We start from the raw sequence: 13,054 nt of genomic DNA on the forward strand, positions 1-13,054 counted from the left end.
AAGGCCCTCTTTCTTTACTGGTATCAAAAATTTGGAAATTCTAACTGCTCAACTGTCTATCTTTAGGAAACAATAACATTTGCCAAGCTTCTACTTTATTGAGAATAATCTTAGTCATGATCTGCAGAAGTTGGTCCCGGGCAATTTGAAGACAGGTCTTCTTTATCTGTAATTTATGTGAGGAAAAGGAACAATTAATACAAATTGCTTAGTATACTAGTCTAGAAAATTATTTCAGCATGACATGTATTTTGTAGCTGTGTTTGCTTCTTACTCTGCTAAACAAACCAGGAAAAGATACAACAATAACCCAAAATTCTTCACCTCTCATGTACAAAGTCCTTAAATTCAAGTTAGCAAAGCTGACTTGGGCAAGTGTGTTAGAAGAGAAAGCACTTGTATCTGTTAAGACATCTGACACATTTTAAACCATTTCTTTCCTTACAATGAAAAAACAATGGAGTGGATTTCAACATTCTGATTTTTATGGTTCAGGGATAGTATTCTACCTAAATACAAAAAAATTAGTTCTAAAAATTTACTATATTTTTCAGGTAGCTGAAGAGTCATGAAAAATAAAGCATGAAAAAAATTCAACATCCTCAAGTGATTAAAAACACTATTTCTTTTGAAATAGAAGACTGAAAAATTCCCTTCTGCACATTCAGTTTCTGAAAAGTTAAAAGCACCTTTAATCAACCCTCAATTATTTCTCTGTCCACTATTTCTTTAAAGCATTCATCCAACATGGCCATTTGGATGGAATAAAAAAATTTCCATTGTCTATGGGAAATGTGACTTTCATAAAAAATCAAAGCTAAAATCAAAGAGTGTTTGTATTCAATATTTTTAAAAAGTATGAAGTATCTTCTTACCTTCATAGGCTGTTCCACACCAAATACAATACAGATGTTCTTCTCTTAAATAACTAGTCAATATTTGTAATTTTTCCAGTACCTAGATATAGGATACAAGCACATTAATAGTTCACATTGAACAGAACCTTGGTTTTCGGGTCTCTTAGATCATGCTGAATTACCCTAAGGCCCTAAATCTTCTACTACATGCTCAACCAGTTAGGAGAGGTGTCAAGGGCAGAATATATTAGAACATGTCCCAGTTTACTAGTTACCCTATTTTCACATCTGTCAGACACAACAGAGACCCCTTGTTAACATTTCAACAATAGACCTTGGCTGGCTCTATTAGAATCAGCATCCTTTAAAGACCCCTTCTACTTTCAACAAATCTGGGTGAAACTGTCTATCTACCACTAAAGTTCTCATCGATGGTCTCCCAGTTAAGTGGAACACATGGTTTTCAAATTGTGAACATCTCCTACATATTCTTTTATACAAAGTAACCATAGAAATGTGTATTCTTTTCTTGAATAATCTCTACTTCCTTTGAATTGTGTTTTTTTGCTTTGTTTTGTTTGTGGGTGGGGGAGGGAGGTGCTCAGAATCACTTCCAGGAGTTCAGCAGGAAACAAGGTAGAAATTAACATAAGTTACATTTGCAGCTAATCCATCATCCAAACTAAAACTGAGGTGAGAGGGTAGACTGAAGCTAAAGGGGAAAATTATATTAAGTTTTGCTTTGGGGTTCATGAAATAAACCTGTAACGCAGTGGTTCTCAAGGGGTGATTTTTTCCCCTCCGGGGAAAATGTAGTAATGTCTGAAGACATTTTCCGTTCTCACAAGGGGGAAGTGCAATGGACATCTGGTGGGTGGAGGCCACAGATGCTCCCAGATATCTCACAATGCACAGCAAGCACGCCCCCCCCCCCGGACAACAAACAACTGCCCAGTTCAAAATGTTAATCGTGCCAAGGCTGAGACAGCCGGCTTACAGAACTGGTGCCAACACATACACTTAGGTCTTCACTCTCATATTCATCTTCATCTTGTTCTTTTTCTTCCTCTTCCTCTTCTTCAGTTTCCTCTTCAAGCCTCAACCAGTACCATGCCTCCCTGGGAAACTGAATATTCTGAAAATGTAGAATTATTGCCAATTAAACATAGCTAAACATAATTCTATCACAAGTATGTTCCTGTCAACATGAATTCAATTCTCTCAATTAAATATTCACTGAGTGCTGCTTTAAGAGTAAAGCACTATGAACTATGGGGATGCAAAACCCAGTTAGAATACTGCCTCCCAGTTGCTGACAATCTAGTAGGCAAAAGAAGCTATGGGTATAAGTAGCTTAATGGGTATAAAATGATACATATCAGCGAGGAAATCTTAAGTATCATGACACATATTCAAAACAATGTGCTATGGAAATAGAGAAAAGAGAGATCACTTCCAGCAATCTATTTACATATGAAGAAAATTTTACAAACATTTTTGAGACTTTTTTTTTAATTGAAGGAAACTTTTTTATTCTTTTTTTTTAAATTTATTAAATTTATTTTTTTGGCTGCATTGGGTCTTCGTTGCTGCGAGTGGGCTTTCTCTAGTTGTGAGCGGGGGCTCTCTTCATTGCGGTGCGAGGGCTTCTCACTGCGGTGGCTTCTCTTGTTGAGGAGCACGGGCTCTAGGCACGTGGGCTTCAGTAGTTGTGGCTTGCGGGCTCTAGAGCACAGGCTTAGTAATTGTGGCGCATGGGCTTAGTTGCTCCGCAGCATGTGGAATCTTCCCGGACCAGGAATTGAACCCATGTCCCCTGCAATGGCAGGCAGATTCTTAATCATTGCACCACCAGGGAAGTCCCCATTTTTGAGACTTTATTTTATTTATTTATTTTTAAGATAAATAAATAAATAAATAAATAAATTTATTTTTGGCTGTGTTGGGTCTTCGTTGCTGCGGGCGGGCTTTCTCTAGTTGCAGCGAGCGGGGCTACTCTTCATTGTGGTGCGCGGGCTTCTCATTGCAGTGGCTTCTCTTGTTGAGGAGCACGGACTCTAGGCACACGGGCTTCAGTAGTTGTGGCATGTGGGCTCAGTAGTTGTGGCTTGCAGGCTGCAGAGTGCAGGCTCAGTAGTTGCGGCGCACAGGCTTAGTTGCTCTGCGGCATGTGGGTCTTCCCAGACCAGGGCTCGAACCCATGTCCCCTGCATTGGCAGGTGGATTCTTAACCACTGTGCCACCAGGGAAGCCCCCCATTTTTGAGACTTTAAATGAAGTTATTTTATTTTGATGGCAATTGAACCATCAAAATAAAAAAGAAATGAAATCAAATCAAAAACTGAATTTTAAGAACCATTCAAATCTGAAATACATAGTAGTCTACCATGATTTTACTAGTTAGAGACACATACGGTATTGGATATGGACTGAAAATAGGCTATTCTGGTTAACCAAATATCCTGGTGAGCAGAATTTCCACACATAATAGTCCTGAGTAATCAATATTCAAATAAGGGGAGAACAGTTAAGTGTAAAAATGGTATTTTACCCTTAGAGGATAATTCAGACTACTCAGGTTCCTGCAGTAAACAAGTCATTATTATGAGTATCAGTTATCATAGATCAATAGTGCATCTTAAATGAAAGCTTTAGTGGGTAGGTACACCAGGCTTGGAGTTCTCTCTTTCTCTCTCTCTTTTTAACAATAAAAATACACAGCAAATCACACTGGGTGCCAAAACACTTTACCAAACTGAAAGCAGGTAAAAAGGCTTACCTTCTGAGTATCCAATTGTTGACAGGCTCTCTGGCTTCTTCTAAGATCTCCTTCTAGCTTCATTTCATCTTGCTTATTTTTAAGTCGCATTCTGATTCAAAGAAAAAAATAGTACACTAGAGGTCTGTGCTCCCTTTATCCATTTTATATGTCCAAGTACCAGAAAACATACCACAATAAAGAAAAGGTGAAACTATAAACAGCTAAAATACCGAAACTGTTCTGAAGCTCTTTCTTCAACTTCTTTTTTCATGTGAATCTTTCTCCTGTAGCTTTCCAATTTTTCCTCTGCTTTCCGTTTTAGTAATGCCTCATGACCAATGCCACTTTTTCCTGCTCAAACAGGACACACTGATGAGAAATGTACTGGCTTTATATTTCAAAACATGACAGCTTAAAATTTCTTTTTCTGGCCACACCTTGTAGCTTGTGGGATCCTAGTTCCCCAACCAGAGATTGAACCCGAGCCCTAGGCAGTGAAAGTGCCAAGTCCTAACCGTTGGACTGCCAGGGAATTCCCTAAATACTTACAGATTAAATGCAATACTAATTTGAGTACAATCACTCAAAATCATTTGATAAGGATGGGAGAAAACACTAGAGATTTTTTTTTAACCCAAACACATAATTTGATTTTTACAAAGATCATTGATCTGATCTAATAAGATGGTAATACTATACACATTTTTTCAAATTGGGAAAACAGTATCAACTGTCATACTTACATATAAATATGATGAACAAATAAAGTATATATTTTTTTCTCTTTAATTTGTCCAAAGTATTAAGAAAAACATTTAATGGATACATCTACCTCAGGATACTTTTAGGACACTCAGTGGACAAAAACAGCTTTGTGTTTTTAATGATTACAACACTTTTTCCCCTGTATTTTTATGATTAAAATTTTATTTTATACTGACTAAAACTTTTATTTTTAGTTTAAAAGGTCTAGAAGTTTAACTAAGAAACATTTTACTGAGGGTGTCTTATGATAAGAACTGTAATAGTACCACCATAAAAAGGTATTTATTAAGCAAATATATGTGCTAAATTTAAGTGTAAGTTGTTATTACTGGTAAATAGCCTCAAAAATAATTACATACCTGTTTTGACATTGAGAGGAATTGGTTCAACAATACCGTCTCCTAAAAAGAAAAAAAGAGAACAAAACACAAACTACTTTAGAAATTCTTCCTCAAACTACAGGTAGGTGCAGTATGCAACTTTATAATGTTCTATACTTATCCCCTTCAGTTTCAATGATACACAGAACTGAAACTGAACATCAGAAGGATTTTAAGAAGTGAAAACACTGATATATATCCAGGAGGGTGGGAGCCACAAGAGAGAGCAAAGCCTTGCGAGGTGAAGGTCAAAGCAATGACAATAAAGGAGAGGAGAGCAGAAAAACAGCTTACAGAAGCTACTATACGTATATGGCCTCTATCTCTTAATAAGCAATCTCATTCCTAAAAGAGAGGTGAGAACTGGGCTTCTCCAGCTGAGTGGTCACTCAGGCAGCTGCCACAGGTACAGAGCAAGCAGGGCAGAGTCCTGCCATCATCTCCGATGTTGTTTCACTGTCCTCTGGGCCACTGTACTTCTTAACCCTTCTCTTGTCACCATTCTTAGCTGCTGCCTCCATTGTAAGCCTCGTCCATCCCACTTGTTAGCGCCTTTGAGGCTGAGCTGGGCAGATAAACAGCTCTTGATGGCACATGTCTAAAGTGGATGTGGGAGGATCGAAGTTCTCCATAAGCTTGCCAGCAACATAAGAGCCTAGGAAGCTTAAGTTGTTTCAATTTCTGTGTAGAGGGACAGAGATTAAAGAGTCATCACTGATACTCATCAATAAATTACAGCTGTTTATTTCTGGCTGTGACTCACCACTTTTGCCGAGCGCCTGACCACTTTTATATCCCATCTTCTGGAGCAAAGCAAACCCTTTGTTTTCACAGCCTAGTGCATTCTTCAATCCAATGTCACGTCTCTCTTGTTCTTCTTCTTTTAAACTCTTCTGCTTACTTTTCAAATTAGCTTCCTGTTGCTTTTCTTCTTTTCGACGGGCTTCTCGGATTTGCCTCAGCATTGGCAAGCCTGGTCTGACATCTTCTCTGAAGAATGAGGGAAAAGGTTATTTTGGACCAGTACATGAAAGTTTCTCATAGCTTTGCCAGTTACTCACTTGACACTACTTAATATTTCAGTGCTACCTCTAGGAGCATCTTTGTTGTCACCACTGTTAGAACATAACCAACGTCCTTTGAGAATGGCTGTGTTAGTTAAAATGATGAAGGCTGGTACCATATTGTAAGAAACTAAAAGTACAGAGTTGAAGAAATTAGTAGGTTCAGACTAATTTTTCTAAGAGGTTGGCTATAATAAAAAGCAAAGCTGGACAGCAGGTATTAAGAGGCGATGAGATGAAATGAAGTAAAACAGTAAATATCCTTGGAAGAGGGGAATAAAAAGAATCAAGGGCAGGAAAAAAACACATAGCATTAAAAAGGAAGAAGAGATTTCTAGTATCTTTGTACTATAGACATGTAGGGAGTATTTCCATGAAGCAATAAGACTAACTTCCAACCTCACCTTTAAAATCAGTGGCATTGCTTAGGGCTTCCCTGGTGGTGCAGCGGTTGGGAGTCTGCCTGCCAATGCAGGGGACATGGGTTTGAGCCCTGGTCCGGTTGGATCCCACATGCCACGGAACAACTGGGCCTGTGCACCACAGCTGCTGGGCCTACGCTCTGGAGCTTGCATGCCACAACTACTGAACCCCGCTCACCTGGAGCCCGTGCTCCGAAATGGGAGAGGCCACGGCAATGAGAGGCCCACAAACTGCGGCGAGTAGTGGCCCCTCCTTACTGTAGCTGGAAGGGGGCTGCGCAGCAGCGAGGACCCAACGCAGCCAAAAATAAATAAATAAAATAAATAGATTTATAAAAAATAAAAATATATAAAATCAATGGCATTGCTGAAAAACCTCCACTAATGTCTTACACATATCATTTCACGGGGTGTGCACATTTACTTACTGGACATTAATGAAGGAATCAGACATATAGTCCTCTTCTTCTGCCATGTTCCGCTTCATATGGCAAAACCATCTACAAATCAAATAGGATAAAGTAACGATTACTAATTTTCAGTTTACCAAAATGGAAATCAACCTGTACGCATCCCCAGCCGTGACCTTTCTCTAGAGACTACTCCATATTCAAGTGTCCTTCTGACACCCTTCTGGGTGGAGCTCTCAAACTCAACGATCCAAACAACTCATTCTCTTCCCCCTCCCAAGACCTCCTTCATCCCTGTATTTCCAAATTAACGTCACCACCATCTCCCCCTTCCTGACCTCTGATAAACCTGTCAACTCTTCCTCCGTATTATCCCCCATAGGCATTTTTTCCTATAGTCGTGACCACTGCTTTCGTTCAGGCATTTTTTTCTCACCTGAACTATTACAACTGCTTCCTAATTGGTCTCATTGCCTTTGGCCTCTCCTCCTCCAACCCATCCTCTAGAACCTCTCCAGAGTGGTTTTTTAAAAACATAAGTCAGGCCATGTTACTTGCCAGTTTCAAACCCTTCCGTAAACGTTACCCTGTGGGTAGGGGAGGAACCATCATTTTCACATGGTAGTCGGAGAGATCCTTCCTAATCTGACCTCTGACTCTCCTCTAGGACTCATTAGTCACGCCACACGGTCTCTCTCATTGCCCTCTGAACACATCAGACAGTTCCCTCTTCCTAGGCCTAGGCTACCCTCCTTCACAAAAGCCCGTCCTGACCACTTCAGGCCTCTCTCCACAGCACTTTATGTTCACGCTGTTCATTTGTAACTTGATAAAGTTAACACTTCACTTATGTGGAAACACTTTTGAGGACAGTTTCTATCCAAAGTAGTTAAGATCATGTAATTATAAAGTACACTTCAAACTTTACTGTGTATATGCATTGCCCTGGGATCTTCTTAAAATGCAGAGTCTGATTCTGAGCTGGAGCTTGAGGTCCTGCATTTCTAACAGGCGCCCAGGTGCTGTCAATGCTGCTGGTCCAGTTGCTGGATACAAAAGCGGAGTCACCTGTTGCAGTGCACATATGCTGTTTTGGCCTGCTCACCATCCTTCCCTTTGGAAACCCGGCCCTCTGCCCTCCTTGTGGTTCTAGTGAAGGGTGGCAATCTTAGTACCATATGCTCTCTTGGGCACAAGATGGCCAGTTATAGTATCTTACGTCCTAGCAAAGGCGAGGGGATGACCTAAACAGGGCAAGTAAGCATCTCTTTCCCTAATGATACGAATATATGGATCGCAGGGAAAAGAAGCTCTCTTTGTTGGGGTTTCTAAACTGGAAGTATGTGAAGCTGGGCTGTGGATGGCCATCTTCTTGGCCATTCAAAGAGACCCTGTTCTGCAGAATGAAGCCAGATAGAGACAGGCCTAAAGGCAATGAGTCTCCAACCCTAGTTCCCAAGGCCCTGATTCCTACAGCTCTTTCTTTAATGCTATGACCTACCATTCTTCCCAGCTACATAGGCTGATAAGTTTCCTCTTTAACCTTGTTTGAACAGGGGTTCTGTCAACTGTAACCAAGAGTCTGGACAATTACATTGGATGAAAACAGTATTACTGTACTGGTTTTTATATTTTTAATGTATATCTTCCCAACTAGGCTGTAAACCATAAAGATAAGTCCCCTGTATACCCACTGCCTACCACTGTGTCCCAAACATCATAAATCCTCAGTGTTTAGCTATGATGGGGATAAGAAGGGTCTTTAATTATATTTCTTATTTTGTAGTAACGGAATACTTTCTTCCTGTGTCGCCATGTCTTATTTTTTTAAAATCTTCTTGTAAATCTATCAATACAGAAAACTGCATAAAATAAACGTGTAGCTTAGCGCATTTTTATGAGGCAGACACTCTTGTAACCATGTGGTAGCCTCCAAGATGGCCCCCAGTGATTTTTACCTCTTGGTTTTCAACATCCTTCCACAGTGAACGGGTTGACTTATGTAACCAACAGAATATTGTAGAAATGGTGGAGTGTGACTTCTTGGTCATAAAAGACACTACAGCTCTTAGATCACTCTAACTCTGAAGTTAGTTAGATCACTCCCCTCTGAAGGAAATTAGCTGTTATATAGTAAGGATATTTAAGCAGATCTATGGAGAAGTCCACACAGGAAGAACAGAGGCCTCCTGTTGACAACCAGCACAAACCTGGGAGTGACATGAGTGAGTCACCTTGGAAATGGATCCTCCAGCCCCAGTCAAGCCTTCAGATGCTCACTGTGGGCTGGCATCTTCCTTACAACTTCTTTTTTTAATTTTAATTTTTTGATTATTTATTTATTATTTTTTGGCCATGTGGTGTGGCATGTGGGAGCTTAGCTCCCCAAGCAGGGATCAAACCCACGCCCCCTGCACTGGAAGCACGGAGTCATAACCACTGGACCAACAGGGGAAGTCCCCATTACAACTTCTTAAATTCCAAGTTAAGTTAAACCACTAACAAACTCCTGACCCACAGAAACTGTGAGATAATAAATGATTATAGTTATTTCAAGCTGCTAAACTTTAGAATAATTTGTTCTACAGCAAAAGATAATAGAAATCATCACCCATATCAGCAGATAGAACCCTGTCAGCCCCCCAGAAGCCCTCCCTGTCCCCTACCCTATCGCACCCCTTCCAGTCACTTCCTTTTCCTTATGGTTTCATCATCCACACATGCATCCTTAAACATTACAGCTTAGTTTTGCCTAATTTTCCTTTTATTATAATACAATAAGTTAAAAGTATGTAAGATTATATCCAGCACTTGTGGTAATTCACCCACTGTCTCTAAACCTCAGATTCTTCATTTTTAATAATAGTATTTTTATACATAATGATCTAGCACCTACCGAGTGTATCAAACATTTTTGTCCCATTTAATTACCATTAACAACTCTGTAAGGAACGGACAGTTAGTCCTGCTTTAATTAAGACTCAGTATGGCTAAATGACTTGCTCAACACCATAAAAAATCTACGTCTCAGAGCTCTTTCTACTGCAAATAGGATTCGATTATTTTTAAGGGAACTACTTAGCTCTAAAGTGCTATGCAGAGGGGTTACAGGTTTTTTAAACCCCCTTTTTTGGGTACTCTATACTTTAGCATCATCTGTTCCCATAAGGTTAAGGATAAACTTCACAAGGCGATAATCCTAGCAGAATGACGGTGGCTTGGATCACAGTGACAGCAGTGTAAGTGGTGAGAAATGATCAGATTCTGGGTATATTCTGAAGATAGAGGTAACGGGATTTGCTGCTGGATTGGCGGTGGTGTGGGAAAGATGGATGTCAAGGATTACTTCAAGGCTTTTGGTCTGAATACCTGGAGGAATGGAGTTACCAGTTTTTGAGAGCGGTTAGACTGTAGCATCAGGTTTTGTTTTTGTTTTGTTTTTTGGCAGATAGTGGGCAGGGAGGTGGCAATAAGAGTGCTGCCTCACATGTACTGAGAGTCCCATTACACATCCAAGTGGAGAGACGGACTAAGTAGTTGGATGTACAGTAGAAAGGTGACAAGAAGCGTGTCAGACCCAAACACTCCTCTCAGGGGCCGCTGATCCCTTCCCTGTCGCGCCCCTCCCAGGTGCAAGCGTGCCACAGGCGCGACCACTCACGGGTGGGAACATTGGTGATGGTGTGATGGGTAGTCACAGCCAGTGCACAGATCACCGCCCTTCATCATTCCACCAGGCGCCCACATCTCCTTACCTGGCAGCTCTACTCTCCCCAGGCCAGCTCGCGGAAGCTAGCGCTGCGCAGAAGCTCACCAACCTGCGCAGGACCTCTAGGCCTTCGCTCCCACCTGAGTTTCCGCGGCCAGTGTCAATTGGAAACAGGAGGCAGGCGGGGCCAGGCGGACGTGGTTAAGTGCGCTTGCGCAGGATCAGCCTTCCGCGCACGCGCTCTCCTCGCGCTTCCGGCTGGCAGAAGTGCGGGAGGCGGGGCATCCGAGTCCTTTGGCTGCTGCTTCTAGCAGCGGAGCTCAGCTCGTCTGCCTGTGCCGGACTAGGAGGTGAGGCCGACCCGTCCGCCGCCGTAGCGTGCACGTCGACACACACACGCACACACAAACACACACACACACGCACACACACACACACACCCCAAGGCCCCCACTAGGTTGTCAGAGGTCTGGGGACGGAATTCGAGTTCGTAATGAACATTTGCCCTTTTCAGGCGCCGGACTTGGTTCCGAGTCGACGCCTCCTGGGGTTGACAGCCCGGGTGACCCGGTCGAGGCCTGAGTCGGCCTCGGGCCCGGCGCTGCGCTGCCTTCCTCCAAATAGCCGGGTTTACCCGGACCTGCAGCGCGCGCGGCCTCTGCCAGCTGCGTTCCTGGACCGCCCGGCATTGTCGCTGAAGCTTCGGCCGCGGGGACCTGGCCTCCCGCCGCCACCTCACCCCCGTAGGAAGGCTCTCGGAGCCTTCCAGTGTGGGATCTGTGTGCTGGGACGTTTTGACCTCCTCCTGGGGCAGGTGCAGCAGGGTAAGCGGAAGGGTGCTGTGCACCGAGCAGTGGAAGAGGAAAAAGGAGGATGGGTTGTCAGGCTCGGCTGGTGTTTGATTTCGGTGCTTCGGTTTTCCCGTTTATGGAATGGGTTAATGACGTATTTTGCTAGACATTTTCCTTCTGGAATAATGCCTTATTTGCAATATTTATTTTAATTTTCCTTTGAACCCATTATTCATTTTTCCTCACCAAGCATGACTTTCCTTTGTTTTTGTTTGCACCCTTATCCTTTAAAATTAGGTTCTCAGGTTTTGCCTCAAGGAAGTTATGTAAGTTTCCTCCAAATGAAATGAGAAGTAAAGCCTTGTTTTTCATTTCTTAGTGATTACATTTGTTAAGTTTGACTTTTAATATTAACAAGTTCTTACAAGTATTTTAAAATTGTTTATTTAAGGTGTGAAATTAAAACTTCAGTAATGGAGTTAGCCCACAGTTTATTGCTGAATGAAGAAGCTTTGGCTCAAATCACTGAAGCGAAGAGACCAGTTTTTATCTTTGAATGGTTGCGATTTCTTGATAAAGTCGTGGTTGCTGCCAACAAGGTATGGTATTACTTTTTTTCTAGCTGGGTTAACATATATAAAGACTATTATGTGTACCTGATTTGTAAGCAAACACATTATGTTTTGGAGGTTGTGGGTCATTTGTGGAACTTGACAATATTACACTGTACTGTAGTTAGGATTTGTCTGTCCTTTTCTATCCTGTGGCAAAGCCCAAACCTCGTTTAAATCCAGCTTATTGCCTGGATAGAGACTTCATGTTTCTACCTGGACATCTGAATGTGAGTGGAGAAAAACATGATTATATGTTTGCTGTCACTTTTTAAAATAAATTTATTTATTTTTAATTTTTATTTTTGGTTGCATTGGGTCTTGCGCGGGCTTCTCATTGTGGTGGCTTTTCTTGTTGCAGAGCACAGGCTCTAGGTGCACGGGCTTCAGTAGTTGTGACACGCGAGCGCTAGAGCTCAGGCTCAGTAGGTGTGGCACTCGGGCTCAGTAGTTGTGGCTCGCGGGCTCTAGAGCACAGGCTCAGTAGTTGTGGTGCACGGGCTTGGTTGCTCCGTGGCATGTGGGATCTTCCCGGACCAGGGCTTGAACCTGTGTCCCCGGCATTGGCAGGCAGATTCTTCACCACTGTGCCACCAGGGAAGCCCGGACTGCTGTTACTTTAAATTCATTATCTACAACATCAAGTGGTCCCTCAGTGCTGTGTAGCAATTCCAATACCTTCACTTGTCTGTCTGAAGAGTTAATAATAGGCTTTTCTTTCTTTTTCCTTCTTCCTTCACAATCTTTTCACCCAAGTTACTTTTCATTATTTGTGTGTTTATTTTCTGTCTTTAAAATTAGATGCTTGGGGGCTTCCCTGGTGGCGCAGTGGTTGAGAGTCCGCCTGCCGATGCAGGGGACGCGGGTTCGTGCCCCGGTCCGGGAAGATCCCACATGCCACGGAGCGGCTGGGCCCGTGAGCCATGGCCGCTGAGCCTGCGCGTCCGGAGCCTGTGCTCCGCAACGGGAGAGGCCACAGCAGTGTGAGGCCCGCGTACCGCAAAAAAAACTTAGATGCTGTCTTTAAAATTAGGTGCTTTCCTCAAACATCTGAGGAAAATTTGGCTGTCTGCTCAAATTTTAGAGTGAGTAGTAAAAGTTTTCTGGTCAGGGTGAAGTGTGCTTCGCCATAGACTAGTCCAATTCTTTGAGGAACCCCTTTAGGTTTTTCTGAGCTAGTCATTCCCTATAAGAGACTTTTTTACTCTAGTGTCCTAGGGTATATGACTAGCTGCCTAGGTTCTAGGATTTGGGGGAGAAGGCTGGGGACTTCAACATTCAGTG

The 13,054-nt window shown here is 42.4% G+C and overlaps 2 protein-coding genes across 4 annotated transcripts in view; one reads left to right on the plus strand and one right to left on the minus strand.

Annotated features, from left to right (window-relative positions):
* GPATCH11 (G-patch domain containing 11) lies at positions 1–10,589 on the minus strand. 2 transcript variants are annotated; one of them, XM_081253756.1, is made up of 9 exons: positions 10,415–10,589; positions 6,678–6,749; positions 5,527–5,753; positions 4,743–4,784; positions 3,849–3,969; positions 3,637–3,727; positions 1,876–1,992; positions 876–957; positions 1–166 (listed from the first exon to the last, which is right to left on the minus strand). In XM_081253756.1, exons 2-9 carry the CDS (start codon positions 6,734–6,736, stop codon positions 111–113), a joined length of 795 nt encoding a protein of 264 aa, XP_081109882.1. In that variant the 5' UTR covers positions 6,737–6,749; positions 10,415–10,589; the 3' UTR covers positions 1–110. The 2 variants fall into 2 exon arrangements, with proteins under 2 accessions (XP_081109882.1, XP_081109883.1); XM_081253757.1 differs by lacking the exon at positions 10,415–10,589 and having other exon boundaries at positions 6,678–6,731.
* Positions 10,523–13,054, plus strand: part of HEATR5B (HEAT repeat containing 5B) — a 92,372-nt gene continuing 89,840 nt past the window's right edge. Inside the window, exons 1-2 of one of the 2 annotated variants that reach the window (XM_081253750.1) lie at positions 10,523–10,718; positions 11,611–11,758. In XM_081253750.1, coding sequence (XP_081109876.1) covers positions 11,633–11,758 — 126 coding nt within the window. In that variant the 5' untranslated portion in view covers positions 10,523–10,718; positions 11,611–11,632. The remainder of the gene's footprint in view (positions 10,719–11,610; positions 11,759–13,054) is intronic. The other variant, XM_081253751.1, reaches the window with a different exon arrangement.

This window comes from Mesoplodon bidens (assembly GCF_964165515.1).
Source record: "Mesoplodon bidens genome assembly, chromosome: 14".
NCBI classification, from domain to species: Eukaryota; Metazoa; Chordata; class Mammalia; order Artiodactyla; family Ziphiidae; genus Mesoplodon; species Mesoplodon bidens.

Coding starts and splice junctions, on each gene's coding strand:
- GPATCH11 (XM_081253756.1), bottom strand. CDS start 6,736: ATGAAGCGGAACATGGCAGAAGAAGAGGACTATATGTCTGATTCCTTC. Junction 4,785..5,526: donor TCAGGCGCTCGGCAAAAGTG/GTGAGTCACAGC, acceptor TTTTCTTTTTAG/GAGACGGTATTGTTGAACCA. Junction 1,993..3,636: donor AACAATTGGATACTCAGAAG/GTAAGCCTTTTT, acceptor CTACATTTTCAG/AATATTCAGTTTCCCAGGGA.